The following is a 20,118-nucleotide window of genomic DNA, read 5'->3' as shown; positions in this document are numbered from 1 at the left end:
TATAACTTACTAAATAAGTTATACCACATTACCAGGCATGTTGTGGTTCCAATGATTACAATTCACAAAATTAAAATTCAACCGTCTGATGTGATCATTATAGTATAATACAATTATGATATAAAATTCAATTGTACTCAATAATGCTCGGGTCTTGATCAAAGCGGTCAACCATAATTTAACGTCACTTATTACAAGAAAAAGCTTTTACTACCCTTATGTGACTTATTTTGGTCGATTCTTCCACACACATACTTTCACATAGATGACATATAACTTGTTCATATAAAAATTTGGAAACATTTACATCCTGACTATTTCGGTAGAAAATTAAACCATACTCGATAATGTGTACTGAAATAACTATCTTTTGTATATGTGTTACCAGACTCTAGAAACTCAAGTGATATTTAAATTTTATAGTTTTGTATTGTTTTGTTATATTTTGAAAATATATTTGTTGTGAAGTTTGGTAATACCAAAAAACCGACATCCGAAGTTGGTAAGATTTATCTCATACCGAAGTTTTTGGTTTGGTAATTGAAAGTCATATTTCATTACTGAAAGCTTTGGTTTTGAAGTTGGTAACGGCCATTACCGATTTGAACCGACCGAGTGGCAGCCCTAGTTCTAACAAATAACCTTTCAAAAAAAAAAAACTAATTAACAAATATGATGAGGCTATAAAAGACGATGGAAAAGAGAAATGGGAAAGGCTAAACTAAAAACTTCCTTTTGGTTGGTACTAGGTAGATGTGAAAAAATTTTATATACATAGTACGTGATCGATTATCACTTTCATCTCAATCATTCTTAAGAAATAACAAATCATATATCATCACGTAATCACATCCCGTGCCGTCTTTATCTATTAACCTATGCATTGTAAAAATAAATCAAATCAAATGTCAAAGCGCGCGTCATGATCAGGATCGAAGCTGTAACAAAACCAAGGGAAATTATGTTATTGGAACAAAGGCAGCTAGCTATATACTGCAAAAACAAACATAGTTTCAGTGTTTCACAGCACTGTACATATACGTGGTAACCTCGCTAGCTAGCTGGCCGGGGAGGTGATGTTATATCTATATGCATAAATATATATGTAGCAGCCATGCATAGCAAGTATCAAATTTGTAGCATACTCCAGCGAGTAGCGATGCCGTTGCTGGCGATCTTATGTGGAAAAGTCCGCCCTGGCTAGCTGTGACTCATCACACACCCAGCGAAGCAGTAACTGACTCCGATATCCGGTCATCCAAAACAACGTAGCTATCTAGCTGACGAGCTCCGTCCTCGTTTTCTGCAGAGATATGATGCCGATTGCTGATCGATGCATCACTTGGACAAGTTCCAAGCTAGTCTCACGGTGGCATGCATTTGGCAATAGCTGAGATACTGAGTAAACCCTAAACCCATCTCTCAGAGACACGTATTCTACTGCATGGTTTCGTAATCCGTACGTATTTAGCTAGATAGACTACGTTAACGTTAATTCTTCAACTCGATCATTCAACCGTCCACACTATCCCGACGCATGGGTTAGAATGGTTTGATGAAACTTATCTAAGAGCTACATATACGAGTTGGAAAACGAGTCGATCAAATCAAATTATGGGTGTGCATGTATATTATTATTCAAACAACTCGGCGTGACTAGCTTGTTAATCACTTTGAACGCACTCACATTTCTCCATCGATGAATAATCACTTGTCGACCATTATGAGAGATATGAGATTGTTCAAAAAACGAAACGTTATGAGATATTATTTCATAATAATCGATCAGCACTTGCTAGCCTCCTAATCACTATATTGCTACAGAAGACTAACATTGTAATGGTTTTCATTGAGATTACTCTTTCCTTGCATTCGTTAATAAGAGAGGATCGGATATGATAATCACCTTATAGCTAGGATATGATAATCCACCAGCAATATCATCGATCTCCAACTCTTATTGAGTATCAAGATCTTGATATATATAATCTTCAAAACACGAACACACTGCTGGACTAGGATATTAATTAGGGTCAGGTTCAAGGGACACATAATTTTACACAACTTTTTACACTTCTTATGGACCTTTAGATTTTAAATATTTTAATGGTTAAGATTAATTGTATAAATGATGTTAACGTATTAGAATATGACATATCATATGATGTGGTGTCTAACAAAAATAAAATTAGATTAGATTAAATTTGTATTTTTATAAAGAAACTAAGTGCAATTTTATGCAATTAAACCCCAAAAATAAAAAACATAAACAATAAAAAAGAACCCTAGCTCTCATATATTGTATCTCTATCATCTTCTTCAAGCTAGTATATATCAAAAGCATGGATTGCATTCTTTCTTCCTTACCCAATTTCATCTATACAATTATTCAAGCAACTCTTAGTAGTGTTCGTCCCCCTTTTTTCAATAAATTTCTGATTTCTTTTACTCTTCTCGCGCTCCAAAATCTTAATTTTCATATGCTAGCCTCCATTCACTTCTCTTCAATTTCTTACGACGAGGTCTGGAGGTATCTGTTTTCTTTAGTATAATGAGATGAGTTTTGCTTTTTGTTCAAGAAGATTTGATTAAGTAAGTTCATCATATATATTCTGTAACATAACATAGCCTCTTGTTGACAAGATTTCCTGAAGTGAACGAAACTATAAAGGCTAAAATTTTCTTATGCACTGTAAGCGAGACACAAAAGTAACTAGCTTTGATACCAACGAATTCATGGATTAAACTAACTTAGTCAAAGGAGGAGATAAAGATACGGTTCATCTGGGCATTCTTGTTCATAGAGAGGATTATTCATCTAGGCATTCTTGTTCATGAGTTTTGGTTTTTTTTTTTTTCTTCTATCTCTCAATCGAGTTTTTTTGTTCAACTCTATTAAATTGTTGTTATAAAATTTATGTTTATAAAATGAAAAATTTCATTTAATTTGTGAAATTAGAATGACACCACATCATAAGCCATGTCATCTTCTGATACGTTGACATCATTCATATAATTAATCTTAACCATTGAAATATTTAAAATCTAAGGGTCTATAAGAAGTGTAAAAAGTTGTGTAAAATTATGTGTCCACTTGAACCTGACCTTGTTAACCAGGGTAAATAATGATAGAGAAGAAAGTATTAGATAGAGAACTGGTAATCCTATTTGTTTAACTTCGGAGATTAATGTTGGTTTTAATTGGAGCGGATTCAGTACCCCATGGTGTACTTGAACTCATGTGGGTCTCATCTATATTAACAGAAAAACAAGAATAACTCTCGCCTCCCGACTTTCCTTCCCAGCAAGTTCATCGTCATGATGATCAAACAATGGAAAAAGAAACGGTTCAGAACCAGAATGCATCATGCGATTTTATGTTTTTCTAAGATAATTACTTTAATTCATAATATTCTAAAAATCATTTAAAATATATAGCTAAGAATTTTGAATAAACCCAAAAATGCTATCGAACTTTGACGTTGTTTACCAAATGCCTAGAACGAGAATTTCACAGTGTAAAAGGTTTTATATTATACTTCCGAGCACTTATTTATTTACCAAGATCATAAGTTAACCCTCGAACGATTTCAACTTAGCTCATCAAACATTTTCTAAGCCCACATATCAATTTATCTTTATTCTTTTCTTATGATCAACCTTAATAGGAAAAATGTGCTTACAAAGGTGACATTTTTTTCACCGATGTCAAAAGTACGACAGGTTGGGTCTATTAATCGTACATTATATTGAGCACTTGGGTCTTGTGTGCAAGTGTACTAATTTCATTTCTTTGGATCATAATTAATTTTTTGTGCCTATAAACATAGTGTAACTTTTTTTCTATTGTCTAATTGATTTTAGAGAATTGTTAGTATTTAATTTTAACTACAACTTGTCCATAAATAAAGCGTTTACTATTTATGCGTTGAATACTAAACGTTTACTATTTATGCATTGAGTACTAAAATGTATAGGATTGGGATTGTCTATGGTGCTAGGATGTATTTCATAGACTCAACTACAACTGACAGATTGTGCACACTAATGTCTCGATAGAAAAGAAATTGCTTACATAGAAGTAACATAACTATATACCTTTCAAAAGCAACGTGGTAGACAAAAACTAAACTAGCCAAACCGATCGTCATATGTGATGATTCGGATTTTTCCTTGTGAAGAAATATTTTTGAAAAACACTACTCCTGATCACTAATTTAATTACCGAGATTGTAAACCTATTCGAAACGATCTCAACTTAGCTCTATTATTTTTCTTCTGAGGATCACGTATTAATTTATTTTTATCATCATCGACATGGTCAAAGTTAACAAAATAAGCACTTAAAACATTGATATCTTTGACCGATGTCAAAAAGACGACAGATCGGATCCACTAACGTTATATCTAATATACATTGAGCGTATATGTAAAATATGGTGTTAAACAAATACTTCAATTATTTTAAACTATAATGATAACAAATAAACCGATAAGTAATCCATAATTTTTTTTATCAAAAAGTAATATATAGGTTATTCTACCAATTTTTTTTTTTTTTAAAGAAAAAAACCTGACATATGTAGGATGCGTGAGTTATTAAATAATATTTTTTTTTTAAAAATATCTAAGACGAATTCGGAAAAATATAGCGACCAATGTGTCTTAATGAGAATACTAACGTGTAACCGTGTATTAATAAAAATATAATATAACCGTATATTAATGAAAATATAATATAAATAAAAATTTCATTATGGAATATTCAAATTCATATCAACTTTCGGTTTCATATTACGGATTGCATAAAATTCTTATGTCCACAACAATGTCTCGATGGTTTTACAAAAAAAAAAAAAAAAAAAAAAAAGAAACAATACCTATGCGTAGCACATGAAGATTATGATGAACATCTATGCGCAACACATGAAGAAGTTTTCCAATAGAATTTGGGTGCCCAGTGGGATATATAAATTATTTATATATTAATTAAAATAAATTATTTATGATTAAAACAATCCATATGAAAAACAATCCTAATCCTAATCATGATAGCAAATTTTACACGTTTACCCCTTATATGAGCACTAAGAGATCCACATTAGTCAAATGGGTAAATAGGTAAACTCCATAGTTATTACGTTTTAAACAGAATAACAAAAAAAAGAACAAAAAAAATAATAATAATAATCCCTCTTTGCGTTTCTGGAACGTTTTCGGAATTATAAAGTAATCTGGGGTTCACATCCAAAACCAATTGACAATGGATAGAGTGGCCCAAACTCTTATAAACCACATGTAATGTCCCATTTTTCCTGATGTGGGATATATATCTCAACACGCTCCCGCACGTGTGGCGAATCTTCAAGCCTAACACATGGATAACATTTGGGGTGACGTGAAGTTTGTGTGGCCTTTTCGGGCTTCACACGTGGACGTGGGTAACCCGCTTTGATACCATGATAAAGTAATCTGAGGTTTACATCCAAAACCAATTGACAATGGATGGAGTGACCCAAACTCTTATAAATCACATACAATGTCCCATTTTTCCTGATGTGGAATATATATCTCAACACGGAAACTAAAAAGGAAATAAAAAGTCTCACTAAAAAAACTTAATTGTGTATCCAAAAAAAACAAAAACAAACAAATAAATAAAAAATAGTAAAAGTCAAGCATCGATAACCTCTCCCATTGATATTGGAATTAATTGCCCATGTAATATTTATTGAACCTTTTTTACCATGTTGATTGAATTTTTTCTTTGTCTCAATTATCTAACGGTATTAGCATTGGTGTTAGTGTCATACAATTGACTACATTAAATGAATGATTGTGATTAGTCAATGGTTATTAATTCACTTGAACCTTGATGCATTGAAGGTATATAGTTATGTTACTTCTACGTAAGCAATTTCTTTTCTATCGAGACATTAGTGTGCACAATTTGTTAGTTGTAGTTGACTCTATGAAACACATCCTAGCACCATAGACAATCCTAACCCTATACATTTTAGTATTCAACGCATAAATAGTAAACGTTTAGTATTCAACGCCTAAATAGTAAACGTTTAGTATTCAACACGTAAATAGTAAACGTTTAGTATTCAACGCATAAATAGTAAACGCTTTATTTATGGACAAGTTGTCGTTAAAATTAAATGCTAACAATTCTCTAAAATCAATTAGACAATAGAAAAAAGTTACACTATGTTTATAGGCAAAAAAATTAATTCCGATCCCAAAGAAATGAAATTAGGACACTTGCACACAAGACCCAAGTGCTCAATATTATGTACGATTAATAGACCCAACCTGTCGTACTTTTGACATCGATGAAAAAAATGTCACCTTTGTAAGCACATTTATCCTATTAAGGTCGATCATAAGAAAAGAATAAAGATAAATTGATATGTGGGCTTAGAAAATGTTTGATAAGCTAAGTTGAAATCATTCGAGGGTTAACTTATGATCTTAGTAAATAAATAAGTGCTCGAAAGTATAATATAAAACCTTTTACACTGTGAAATTCTCGTTCTAGGCATTTGGTAAACAACGTCAAAGTTCGATAGTATTTTTGGGTTTATTCAAAATTCTTAGCTATTTTAAATGATTTTTAGAAGATTATGAATTAAAGTAATTATCTTAGAAAAACATAAAATCGCATGATGCATTATGGTTCTGAACCGTTTCTTTGTCCACTGTTTGATCATCATGACGATGAACTTGCCGGGAAGGAAAGTTGGGAGCGAGAGTTATTCTTGAAGAGGCGGAGATCAGCCAAGGTGAGGCGCGACATGGCAGTGATTTCAGGCATGAAGACGGTGGCGCTGAGTGGGAGGGAGCGCAGATTCATCGTCGTGATGATGTTGACCCAGCTTTTGAAGTCACCTGAGCCGATCTGAGCATCGACAATGTTGTTCATTTGCTGCGCCGTCGCTCGTGTTGTTGGAGAAGGCGGCCACGATGATAGAGAAAAGGTGGGGGTAGTGATGGTGAAAGTGGTGGCATGGAGGCGGCGATGGTGAGGGAGGTTGAGGCGGTGACAGTGGAGTAGGTGGTGACGGTGATGGAGGTGGATGTGAAGGTGATGGCAGTGGTGGTTGTGATGAGGAGGTTGGGGGTGAGGCGGAGGAGTCGGCGGTGGAAGGATTGAAGAGGGTGAGAGCGACGACGGTTATGAGGAGAAGGAGGAGAGAAGGTGGTGGATGGTGGTGATTGGGTGCCGTGGGAGAGAAGAAGGGGTGAGGTTTTCTGTGAGTGAGTTTTTATGGTCAAACTTGGAAAGGGTGGAGAGACTGAATTTTGGGTTTTTACTTATTCTGGGTTTTTAGATTTTACTGTAGTTCCATTTTTTTTGTCGCTAACCCCATTTTTTTCTTCTTCTGTTAATATAGATGGGACCCACATGAGTGGTTCAAATACACCATGTTGTACTGAATCCGCTCCGCTTGTACACCATGATTTCTAATCCAATATTTCCAACAATTAAGTGCTTTAGAAAAAGGGTCCTTTTTACGCAAATGGTAATCCTATTGCTTAACCTAGCTAGCTATGTGAAGAAATCGAACAACCAAATATGGCCAACTAATAACTATATAGAATATGACAAACACTATATTATGCACATCTCATTTTCGTGGGGTTCAAATTAAAGTCATTTTGGAATGAAGACAGTGATCGATGTCAAGTATATATATGATTCGACCCGGCAACAAACAATCATTTATTTGCATAATAGCTTTGTAGATATCGCAAATTGATTGGCCATATGTCGATCAGGTGCCTAGATATTAAGAACTAAATTGAAGAATATCCTGAGGATTAAATTAAGCAGTTGAACTACTTTTCAGGAAAATAAAAACTGTACGTTGAACTACTCCTACTTCAATAGCTAGCTAACTGAAAACAAATGAATGGACTAGCCCCTTCGATCAGAAAGGTATGATTAAACCGACGTTAACTCACCGTACTGTTCTTTTCAAAGTAATTTGGTTTGATTTTATTTTCATGATCACAATATCAAAACTTAAAACTTTTCAAAACTTAAACTCTTAAAGTTTTGTATATTCAAACAAATAATTAACAATATAGGAGTATTTTTTTTTTTTTTGTGAGATGGAATCGAGTTGAATAGTGATGTCACATCTACTTGCATTGACAACACAAAATGTCCAATGTGACACCAATATATATTATTCCATGATTGAAATTTGACTTATTCAGAATCACCCTTGTTAATTAGCAAGAAGTATCTATATATGTTGATCACACGCATTATATTGCAGTGTAATTAACCTAAAATTTGTTTTTTTGACACCCACATTTCATATTATTCACGGTATCTTTCTGGGCCTAAAGACTAATATGTTGAGAGCTCACCAGCTAACATGGTATTACAGCCTCTTCCCAGTCCTCATATTTATAATTCAACAATAACTTTGAACAATATCAACGTTCGAACTCATAACTTGTGGGATCCATATCATGAAGTTCCTATAATGGGACCGAATGTATCCACTGCACTGTTTGTTCGTGGTTGTAATTAACCTATCGTTGAATTAGGCAATTAGGTCAACTCCCGAAAGAAAAGTTGCGCTACTCAACTCGACTGTGCTTACGTTGGAACGCCACTAGCTTTATAAACTTTGATGAAGAAAGTGAACGACTGCGTACTTTCTATCAACACAAGCAGCAGAGAGTGCATGCATTCCTTTCTCAGGTATACTGAAAATGAAAGCATCAACGGGTATCATATATTCGTATACAAAAAACGGGTATCATATATACTCATACTCAATTAGTTCTCTATCTGATGATTGAACTAATTGTAAGGTGAATGAGTATGTTATTAATATAAAGAACTCCTATAGGGCTCTAGTTTACTTCAGAAAACACACTTGTTAATGAAATTATAGAGAAGTATATATGATCTGGTACATGCATGAACTTGGGAGTTGTAGTTTGGTTGGGGATGAAACAATACGTACCTCTCTAACTCTCTTACTCTGGAAAGTTGGGTTTTAAGATTTGAGGCTGGAAAGCCAAAAGCTTGTATTAGCTGTGTGCCACATGTTTGCAGGTTGTTGCTGATGCAAAAGGACAAGGCTAGCTTGGCGACTAAAATTATGCACCAGAATCTAATATACTCTGCTAATCTATATATTATAGAGTAACAGATTGATCATAATGATGCATAATCCAGCTTGTCTCTTAATTAGCCTTGAAATTCTTCAATTATTTATACGATTCGTTTACAATTTTTTCAGAAATTGGTCAAGGAAGAAGCTTCTATGCAAATATTCATTTTGTGATGTTTTATTCTGCACCCAAGATTGAGGAAGACAATATTTGTGGTGGCAGGGGAAGAAGTACCATCTTCATGAAGTGCCTTGAACTTGTCAAACCCTAGTTGTGTACTTACCTTTCTCCAAGGAAACCCATTTCGTCATGCTTAATTTGGCTTTGGCTCTTCGTTTATATCACTTGGCATAGATATTGGATTAGAGATGCAAAATTGACTTCCTGCGCCAAAACTAGCCAGCTACTAATAGGATTGAATGATAGTGTGCTTGTGCCTTAACCAAAGCTTTCCATGTATAATACTGAAATTGTGAAATATTTAGTCCTAAAATGAAGATGGGAAAAGCTTTTACAATTTTGTATTTTTTTTAAGTATTAACGACGGTATCCTTAAAGGTTTTTTCGGTCCAGAGACTAATCCGCGCCGAGGGATCATGTCAGAATGCGAACCTGGGTACGGAGGTTCTATACTAAGGCTCTTACCAACTCGACCACATGTGGTGGTTAGGAAAAACTTTTACCATGATCAGCATAATCATTTGAGTAGTTTTGATTAAGGCATACTTATAAATTTATGGTGAATCCTTGCAGGGATGAGTTGGATGGTGGATAAGTTTGAAGAGGTAAATTGCAAATTTGTTCTACCAATGATTACTCAATGATGGATAAGGTTTTGTCCAATTAATTGTTCTTCGATCATATAATGAACATCATAGGATGCAGAATTCTAATCCTTCACACAGTGCACTTGACAAAGAAAAGTTTCCAATAATCAGTGAGATATATTCTTCTCTCTTTGAGGCTCATATGCATGATTTAATTTTACTATTTGATTAGTTGAATGATCTTTTGCTTAAGACAGTTGTAGTATCATCAAACCTGTGATCATCAGAAGCTAAAGCAGTATGTAGTCATGTTCTTTTACACAAAAGGAAGAGTACTCTAAACAATGAATTGTTTAAGCTATTTTACTTAGATTTAATCTACGCTTAACCGAATAATTCACCCGATTCGAACCTGCAGATCAAGAGCGATCCAAGCCTGTGAGTAATGGTAAGATTAATTTTTGTTTGATTTAGCTGATGCTTTTTTTCATCATGCTAATTTAGTTAAATGGAAGCAATAGCCTCATGCATTTCTTGCCTCCATTATAGTCCCACGCTTGTTATACTTCAAACCAGCACCTTTCCTCGTTCTCATCATCTCAAATCTCTCTCAAAGAGACTCAAAGATAACTATGATATAATCAGACTACATTTCCATATGAATTCCTTTTTGTTTTCGGCCTTTGTTTTAGTTTTCAGTTCTTGTAATTTTTAAGTGCAACTTTGGATTACCAGATAAGATGGGGAGACCTCCTGCTTGTTGTGACAAGCTGATCAATGTGAAGAAGGGCACTTGGACTGAAGAGGAAGATGCAAATATAGTTGCTCATCATGGATCCAAGAATGGGATCGGTAACTGGACTTCTGTTCCGAAAAAAGCAGGTTTGAATTGGAGATTACATCTTTTGTTAGTCCGTAATTTCTTCAGAGTGTGGATCAAATAGGACATTTATACTGCATTTCCCAGCTAATTACAAAAATGCATGATTGATTCTGCTTTCAGGACTTAATAGATGTGGGAAGAGTTGCAAGCCTAGGTGGAGTAATTACTTGAAGGCTGATCTGAAGCCTGAAACCTTCACACCCCAAGAGGAAGAATTGATTGTTAGGCTTCATGCAACCATTGGTAGCAGGTCAGTTTATATATATATTGATTCTTCTGGTTCTCACTATTTAACATTACATCAACAATGCCTTGTTTTTCTGTCTTATAGCACACCGCTTTAACTTTGATCATAGTTTCTATACTGCTGTTGTCTACTATACTGTCACAATAATTTCTATGGCATCTGATTTGAGTCGTATTCGTCTTCAAATCCTAGTTTTTCTACTTTTAGTGATACCATGTAGACTCGACGCATTTATGTTTTCTTGAACATTTCCTTGATGTACTTCATTTTGGGATTTATCCCAAACAGCCAAACTGTTAAAATAGCCTACCTTTCCTCTCATATATATGACATGTCATGGTTAAATATGCTGTAGGTGGCCTATAATAGCTCAGCAACTTCCTGGGAGGACAGACAATGATGTAAAGACTTACTGGAACACTAAGCTCAAAAAGAAGCTCACAGATATGGGAATTGATCCAGTTACTCACAGGCCCTTCTCTCAAATTTTAGCCGACTATGGAAACATCAGCGGCCTACCCAAATCTGGAATGCGTATCGCTATAGGTGGTTCCCTGAATAAGGACTTGAAAAATGCAATGCTGATGAAATCACCAGAAGCATACACATCAGGCTTATCAAACTTCAACAACAGCCATTTGGTGTCAACAACCAAAATCGAACAAATGCAAGCCACTAGCAGCACCAATTTCGACTACTACCAACCTTATGATCTTCTCACACAGCTGCAAGCCATGAAATATGTGACAGAGGTCTCAAACTCCACCACAAACACCAACCCTGCTCCTTCCCCTTTCAATTTCTACAGCGAATGCTCGTTATCATCTTCATCCTCGTCTACTTGTTCATCTGCTGCCGTGCAAGAGAAGTCACCTCTGGCCTTTGGATGGAGTGATTTTCTCCTGGAAGAAGCATTTGTGCCAACTGAAGATGCTCGACAAGGCGAGATTTGCTGGGACGTCCAAGCAACTATGCAAAATGATACTGCCGAGTCTTCATCAAAAAACATGTTTAACCAAGCACAAACTGAAAATGAGGGCACGATTTATGGAATGTCAAGCAATCAAGTAGAGGCTACAGCTGATCCATGTGAGAGTTCATTTGTGGAAGCCATGGTAGCTAAAGATAATGACTTGTTCTTGGAGTTTCCTGAACTTCTTCTGGAAGAACCATTCTACTACTGATGTGATCGATCAGTAATAAAATTGCAATAAAATTTGTATTAACCTCAGAATAAGAAAGGCTTCTGCTGTGAAGCGGTTAAACTAGCTAGTAACTTTGTTAAAACTACATTAATCTTCTCCATTTGATTTTGATTTTGTATATGTGCTCTTCAACAAGACAATAAAGGACTCGGAAACTTAATTGGCATTTACATGAACATAGAACTCCATGATACTGTTATAATTTTTTTTTTTTTTCATATAAGCTCCCTGTATCATCTTAACCACTTCAACGACTTCGAGTTCAAACCTAGGTCGTAGAGCGCACCTAGTTAGACAAAAACTACTAATCCATTTGCAGTGGCTTAGGTCCGTTTATATTATTGTTCTTTTTATCCCATTTTACCCGCGGCAGTTAATTTTAAGGATTTTACCCTCTTGACCGTAACTTGACCACAAAAGTGCTTTCTCTAAAAGCCGCTTCTAGTTTGCTTTCATTCATTCAGCTTCTTCATTATTCCTATTTCCTACCAAAATTTGAAAAACCGCCTGAGAAAAAATGGTGGCGATTTCATTATACAGAGGAAACCTCCACCGCGTCCCGGATGTGCCTCGCCGCTGGCTTATGCCGACTCCCAAAATTTCCTTGAAAGACTTCAAATCCCTCTTGAGCCGTCGCTCTAAAGCCCTCTCTCGCCACCGCTCCGCCGCCGCCGCTACCTCCTCTAACCCTAACCCTAACCCTAGTTTTGACCCTGAGCAGCCCAGTGAAGCCGCAAAGGTGGCCGCTTTGAATCACGAACCCAAGGTTAAGTTCGAAGCGCCGCCGGAGAAGGTTGTTGCCGATTGCGAAGCTGGGCCTTCCGGCGAGGTTAAGAACAAGAGACAACCGGAAGGCGGTGATGTTCCGGCGAAGGAGGCCGATTTGACTCTGGCTCTTAGAGCTGATTTGGCTGAGAAAGGTTGGGAAGATTCGGTGGTGGTGAAGGTAGAGAAAGTTGATCAATTGGAAAACCCTAATTCTGAGGTATGGAAGAACATCTCACTCTTATGAATTAGTAGATAGCTGCTAGTTAATTTGCTTGGGTAATTTATGAGATTGATTATGAATATTGGGATTTGAACTATAATGTGTGAAGAAGCAAAAGTTGCAATCATTGATTTAGTTAAACTTGAATGTAGTGAAAAGAAAAAAAAATGTTCAAGCATCCGTGGCATTGTAAATTGCATAGTTGTGACTTGTGAGTAAATGGTTAGCATGTGTAATGAATTAATGAGTTGTTTGTATGATAGATAAAAGAAGTTGTGCTAGATGAAAAGCAGAAGAGGAAAAGGGAAGTGGAGGAGAAGCTGCAGGTTTTGAATCAAAAGAAGCATAATTTAGTACAAGTGTTGAAACAGGTAAACGGTGGCTCTATGATTTGTTGTGTCATTGTATCTTTGTGTTATGTTCAGAAGGATTGATGGTAAGGGTTGTGGTTTGTTGTGTTTTGCAGATCTTGAATGCAGAGGAGGAATTAAAGAGACGGAGCAGTGCACAAGGAATTGTGGTTCGTCCGGCTGTTTCACTTCAGGTGGATGTAACAAATGATTCTGGGTCGATGAATAGGCAAGTTACTCCTAGGTTAGGCTCTGAGGCGAATATGAGTGGTGATATGGAAGGGGTTGAAGGGGATGAGCTTTCAAATCATAACTTCCATCCTCGCCATATGCATCGGATGAACAGTACATCACCTTCTTCAGAGTCTCCTCTTAGAAGGCCAGCCTATGTTCAGCACAGTGCGGTAATGTGTTTTTGCTAGTCATGCCTTTATAGTAACATAGAACTCTAATACATGATCTTTTTTTGTTTTCTTCTATCTATGTCGTTTGTGTTACTAAACACATTTGCTTGGTTCTGCTATCGTTGAAAGCTTTTAAAGAGTATGTATTGTTAGCTTTAGTTTGGGACTTGCAGAAGTAGTTTCCTTAAAGAAACAAAAGACTTAAATAGTAGGTTTGCAGTTGATGCGTCCTTTCTTGTTTCCTTTTCATGAACTCATTTATTAGCATCAAATCTTATCTGCAGGTTCCACATCCCTCCCGGGCAAGTTTGGGGGCAACTGGTACTAGTCCTTCACGCTTTGCTCTCTCAGGGCACCTAGGGCCTCCTTCTAATCTGCCAACAGTATCTGCATCAGGAACAAACTTCATTGCATCCTCTCCGTCCCCTGCAGCATCCGGAGGAACTTCTACTTTCAGAGATGCACGGTTGCCAAGTCCATGGAACTAGATATCTCACATCTGTTGCACTTTCTTTGCTTACCATGAGGCTATCGTCCCAACACTAGTAAGGGTGCAATGAAGAGCATTTGACAACCATGTAACCGTCTCACTTAATTGTTCGATTCAAAGATTCAAAATGTGACCTTTTCTATGTGAGCATTGCCGGTGACCCTGTGAATCAATGGTCCCAAAACCTCTGTATCAATTGGGTTCCTCCTCCTCCTCCTCACCACAAAGACATTCAGCTTGTAAATCAGTAAGCCTGTTCTACTAAAGCTGTAACAGATGTTCAGCAAAGATTGGTTATTTTTTTTTTTTTTTTTTTTTTTTTTTTTTTTTTTTTTTGTAGAATGACAGCAAAGATTGGATTTGGAACATGCCAACTGATAAATCTTGATTCACTTTTTGTTCTTAGTCTCTTTTGAGATACTGCATTGTTACTTGGCTCTGCTCTGCTGCTATCTTGTTGTAATAGCACAACACCATCAAAGCAAATCTTCTTCAACTTAAAATGAACTATGCTTCTCTTTATCTCCCAATGTTCATGGGGTGTTCAATTTACTCTCGTTTGTCATGATCAAGTATAAAACTGGTGTGATCAAAACCCAATCAAATGACTAATCATGTCTTCCATTTGAATCAAAGTGGTCCAAATCAGAGAACCCCAACTATTGGTTTTTACACTACGTTAAGAGGACACACATGTCTGTTGCCCTAGACGCCCAAAAGATTATGGTTATGGGACTACAGTATGGGGCAGTGTCAATGGTCAAACATCACAAGCCCTCCCTTGTCCTCCGCCCACGGCGCACGTTAGAACAAAAAGCGCTAGATCTCACCACACAATTCTCCATCCACCGAACCCCACCACTGACCCCTCCCAACACACCAACACATATCCCTCCATTCCATACACTCAACCTTGCTCTACACTTCCTCCATTTCCCTTTCACCCAAATCCCCATAAACCAGCCATGGCTAACCGCACCACCCACCGGCGCATTTTAGCAACACCACAACCAGAACCAGAACCACCAAGGCTGCGGCAGACCAAACCCTCCACTCCTTTAGATCCCACCAAACCCTGTTCAAGGCTAAACCCAAGTCACAAAACCCATACAACACAAAGACCCAGCAGCCAAAATCCACTCCCAACTGTTATGCACACCACCAGTGTTGAAAAACAGAGTAAAGAGAAGCTGCCCAAGAAGCCCAATAGAGAAGTGAAAGCTGAGGAGGTGGTGGTGAAGATGGAACTGATGGGTCTCAAAGAAGAAAAGCAGGAAGATGAGTATGAAAGTAGGAGACTTTCTACTTCTTCTTCTTCTTCAAAGTCTTTGGGAGGAAGAGGAAGGAGGAGTTCCTTTAGTGGGCCACCACAGGCTGAGATGAATAGGTTGGCAGATGTGTTTGCAAGCAATGGTGTCAAAGTGGTTTCAGTTGATATGCCTCCATTTATGCAGATCCATGCTGTGGAATGTGCAAGGAAAACTTGTGATAGCTTAGAAAAATTCACCTCCAAGACTCTAGCTTTGACTCTGAAAAAGGTAAAATTTGATTAATTGTTGATTATGGTGCAGTTGTTTGAGTTGGATTTTGAATTGGGTATGTGAGTTTATTATTGATTGGTATGGTTTTGTGGGGTTGTGCTACCTTTTCTTGTGCAGGAATTTGATGGGGTATATGGACCAGCTTGGCACTGCATTGTAGGAACAAGTTTTGGGTCCTTTGTGACACACTCAGTAAGTGGCTTTATGTATTTCTCAATGGATCAAAAGTTGTACATCCTCTTGTTTAAGACCACAGTACAAAGAGCAGACTGAAAGTTTTCAATCATTTTTAGCATAGGAGGAAGAAGAAGAAGATCTGGAAATGCTTTAAAAATAAGTTGTAATTCTTTCCAGCTTGTACAGTGCTTATGGAGCAGGGAAAAAGCTTAAAACTTGACCCTGCATAAGTGTGTTAAGGACATCAATATGGTTGAAGTTGTGGGGCTTGGTAAATGTCTGATTCAAAAATCCCTACTGCTAGTTCTGTAAGCCCATATGCATCTGTCACTTCTTATTACATATAATACAGTCCTCACAAGCTTTTCTTCTATGCTTCTTTTCTTGTTTTTGGCTTGATCAATATTCATTGCCCTCTGGCCTAGATTGGCTTTTGCTTTAGTATTCAACTATTCATAGGATGAGGGGATCAATTCACCTCAGAAAAGAATGAGAATACTCAGTAAATGAGATAATCTGTGTCTGCATTTATAGCAATTATAGAAGATGCTATCTGTAAGGGTCATTTTTTTCTGAACTTTTATTGCATTGTATATACTGATAGAGGGTCAGAGGCCCATAAGGTAAACCCTTGAGGTAGTTATAGGACCCCCAAATCATTCAAGTTGCTTGTACATTGGGTCCTTGTGCTCCTGTAAATTGAGAAAGCATAATTTAGTAATGGTTCTGAAACTGTAGCTTATATTGGATTCACATGGGACCGGTTTGTAAAGGACCTTTCTCTAGCTGCTTCTTCCTACACAAATCAATTATATGACAATCTCCATTTGTGCATCTAAACTATGAAGCTTTGACCAGAGAACTGTCTCTTCAAATGTTTTAACTTTTAATGTATCTCTATCAGTGTTTTTGACAAGTATATGAAAAGAGCCCAAAATCTGACTGAAACTGGGATGCGACCAAGTGTTTGGGCCAAGCATAATCCAAGCAATGTACGTGTATACTAGAATTATGACCCGCACTTTGCCGCGGGATTTGTGTTCATAATTTTTCTTCTTTTATTCTGATTTCTAATGTATCAAAGTGCTAGATCTATATAGATTCAATTTGAAATACTTAACAACAAAACATTTATCATAGTAGTAAAAGTATATTTCTTATGTTCTTTCTTCTTGATTCTTTCTTTCATTTTTTTCCCAATCTACTCTTTTCATCGGAGACAGAACAAAGTAAATTTCAGATGGTCATTTTATGATAAAAACGGGCTCGAGCCCAAAACTGTTTTTACTGTAGATGAACAGTAAATCACTGTAGATAAACGGTGATCAACAAATAGATATATAGTAACATGATCATCAAGAAAATACTGGTAGTCAGTGCTTGCCACCACTGACCCATCAAAGACTTGTGAGATTCAAGTGAGGCTGTAGCTGCTAACTAACATTTAGTCCAGTCGTCTTAACAAATTGTTGGTAGAGATCTAAGTTCGAATCATCCTTCTGTTTCACATAACGATTTCGCAACATTTAGAGTTAAGCACTAGGCAAACTTCGAGCACTGCTCAAGAGGGTTTTCATGTCGTTCAGGCAAAGTTATCAGGTTCAGGCTGCCCCCAAAGTCACAATAATGTGGTTTCTAAACTTTCCTGGACTCAAATTAAGACTCGATGGCATTGCCAAGGTTGAACTTTCTGTATTGGAATAAAACTTCCAATGGCATTGCCGTGAAACTGAACATCTGTAAAACAAAGCCTCAAAGTTCATAAATTGAAGAGACATGATAATTGGAATAATTGAGATGAATGAATGGCATCAAGTCCATGTAATACAGTATAAGTGAGAAAGCAGAGCTCTTTTTTTACAACAGTGTAAAGTAGCAACATATAGGACGACGAACCAGAACATAATTTCCAGCAGTCCAATTATAGTGGCAGAGAAACTTGACCAAGCATAAGAATAGGAAGGTCCCAAAACAAAATAGGTACGCAACCTCCTCGAGCCTACTTTGCTTCTATATGAGCTAGACATCATGGTTGGCATGGCAACTACTTACTCGATGTTTATACTAAAAATTTGGACACCAGCTGATGTGATGATAGGGGAATGCTAGGTTCAGCTATTAAGATGATAGTGATTGTGAACTAATCAAGTCTAACTTATTCGAAAGACACTGGTTTTTCTTAGCAGAAAAGCCTGTGCTATCCAGTCTTAACTTCATCTTCTACTAAACAAAGTGTCACATTTGCTTGCTTCGTGCAAATTTGAAATTCAATTAGTACTATTTCCTTTATGTACCTTGCTGCTCATTACTGCAATGAAAAGTAGAAACTATCGTAAAACAGTGATCTTATTGTAACATTTTGACCTAGTATCTCATCTGCCAAACTTGAATATAGATGGATGATTAGTGACAGTCCCCTTCTTTTCTTTGTAGATAGTTAGATACAAGCTGTTGTGAATAGTCAGGCCAAAGTTAAGCTCATGCACCATCCACGCCGTAACGGTATCAGCTTTCGAACTCCTCCACCTTGTATGAAAATCAAAGTCCAAATCACAAAATGGAGAGAAAACTGGTATTTGAAACTTGAATCGAATAGGTGAATTTGAACTTTTACATCCCTAACATAAATGTGATAATTTTTTTTCCTCTTTGTCATTCATTACGAATTCGGTTCTATCTACTACATAGCTGCATATCATGACACATAGCCCTTGATGTAACAGAGCAAATTGGCATGAAGCATGTACGATATACATCGCTGTTGATGCTAGGCAGGTAAAGCAAAGACCATTTATAAATGAAATGGACATGGAAAACGAAATAGGCATTTAACCCTATTCCAAATCTGGGATTGTTGTATCATGTTTGGTAACCCGATTAGGGATAAGAGCCTCTAAAGAGGGAGTGAGTCCATATCAAAGTTTCACAGAGCCACAGGCAGTGGCTAGTCAAATTTCATTAGCAAGATTCCTGAGCACATGAAGGAGGTTGGGATTGAACAACAACCATCTTGGGGATAATCTCAAACACACTTTCTTAAGTGTAACTGTACTTGCTTAGCTGAGTATCAGTTTTCTGCTAAGCAAGTTAGGCATTGAATGAGTTGGGTTCTGTGACAAGTGAGAAAGCTAGAAGGGTGTGTTAGGCAGTGATGAAAGGAATTGGTGCTCTCTATCTCAAAGCTATAATGAAATGAAAGGCTTTAGCTAGGCTTATCCAAATCATGCATAGAATTCTCTTTCCCTTTTGAAAAATATTGGAGGGTTTGTACTGCACTGATTACTAACACCCACCAACTTCTGTTTCCACCCAAATATATCTCAAGTCTCAACAGAATAAGATGCCAAGAGCTCTCTCTCACATGAACAGTAAGTTACATAAAACTGGATGGGGCATGGATTATTCTTTCTTCAAGTTTGTCCAATATAGCTTGCAATTACTCTGCTGTCTATCACACCTCACTTGCTTGGTATTATTCTAAATGTAACCATTTCTCTTTAGTTTTCACCAAAAAAATTTGACATTGTTATGTTATCAAAGCTATTTTTGATCGGCAAAGAATTCAGAAATGATTTTGCTCAGGTGTAGTTGACAACTCCTCATGCCAAACTCTTGAATTTCAACACGTGCTAAAACTCGTTAAGATCGACTATATTTTTACATCAAATTTTAATCGAAATAACTCAACGAAACAAAATTTTACCATTCTCGACATCCCGGTTAAAATTTAGGAACATCAAATAGAGTTGCTCAAAAGAGTTTAGGGTATCTTTCACAGTTTTCACTGGCTTTGACTCCCAGTGATCTATCTAATAATGTATTAAGTTAGGCACTTGATCCCATAACCAAGCTAGATCAACCAATTAAGCAAGTCTCACAGGAAAAGAAACTTCCTTTAAAGAAAAACAAAAAACAAAAAACA

General features: G+C 36.6%; 3 protein-coding genes across 3 annotated transcripts; all 3 read left to right on the top strand.

Moving 5' to 3' along the window:
- Positions 1–10,651: 10,651 nt before the first annotated feature.
- On the top strand, positions 10,652–12,225 carry LOC101309551. Its single transcript, XM_004301252.1, has 3 exons — positions 10,652–10,793; positions 10,915–11,044; positions 11,397–12,225. The coding sequence occupies exons 1-3, from the start codon at positions 10,652–10,654 to the stop codon at positions 12,223–12,225; spliced, it is 1,101 nt and encodes a 366-aa protein (XP_004301300.1).
- A 536-nt stretch (positions 12,226–12,761) lies between these two features.
- Positions 12,762–14,554, top strand: LOC101311864. The gene is made up of 4 exons (XM_004299576.1): positions 12,762–13,231; positions 13,498–13,605; positions 13,701–13,988; positions 14,273–14,554. Exons 1-4 carry the CDS (start codon positions 12,764–12,766, stop codon positions 14,474–14,476), a joined length of 1,068 nt encoding a protein of 355 aa, XP_004299624.1. The 5' UTR covers positions 12,762–12,763; the 3' UTR covers positions 14,477–14,554.
- Positions 14,555–15,300: 746 nt separating this feature from the next.
- On the top strand, positions 15,301–16,518 carry LOC101314467. The gene is made up of 2 exons (XM_004299585.1): positions 15,301–16,016; positions 16,137–16,518. The coding sequence occupies exons 1-2, from the start codon at positions 15,444–15,446 to the stop codon at positions 16,290–16,292; spliced, it is 729 nt and encodes a 242-aa protein (XP_004299633.1). The 5' UTR covers positions 15,301–15,443; the 3' UTR covers positions 16,293–16,518.
- Positions 16,519–20,118: the final 3,600 nt, after the last annotated feature.

The sequence above is a fragment of the Fragaria vesca genome, linkage group LG5 (genome assembly GCF_000184155.1).
Source record: "Fragaria vesca subsp. vesca linkage group LG5, FraVesHawaii_1.0, whole genome shotgun sequence".
In the NCBI taxonomy this organism is placed as follows: Eukaryota; Viridiplantae; Streptophyta; class Magnoliopsida; order Rosales; family Rosaceae; genus Fragaria; species Fragaria vesca.
This window is presented reverse-complemented; position numbering and strand designations above follow the sequence as displayed.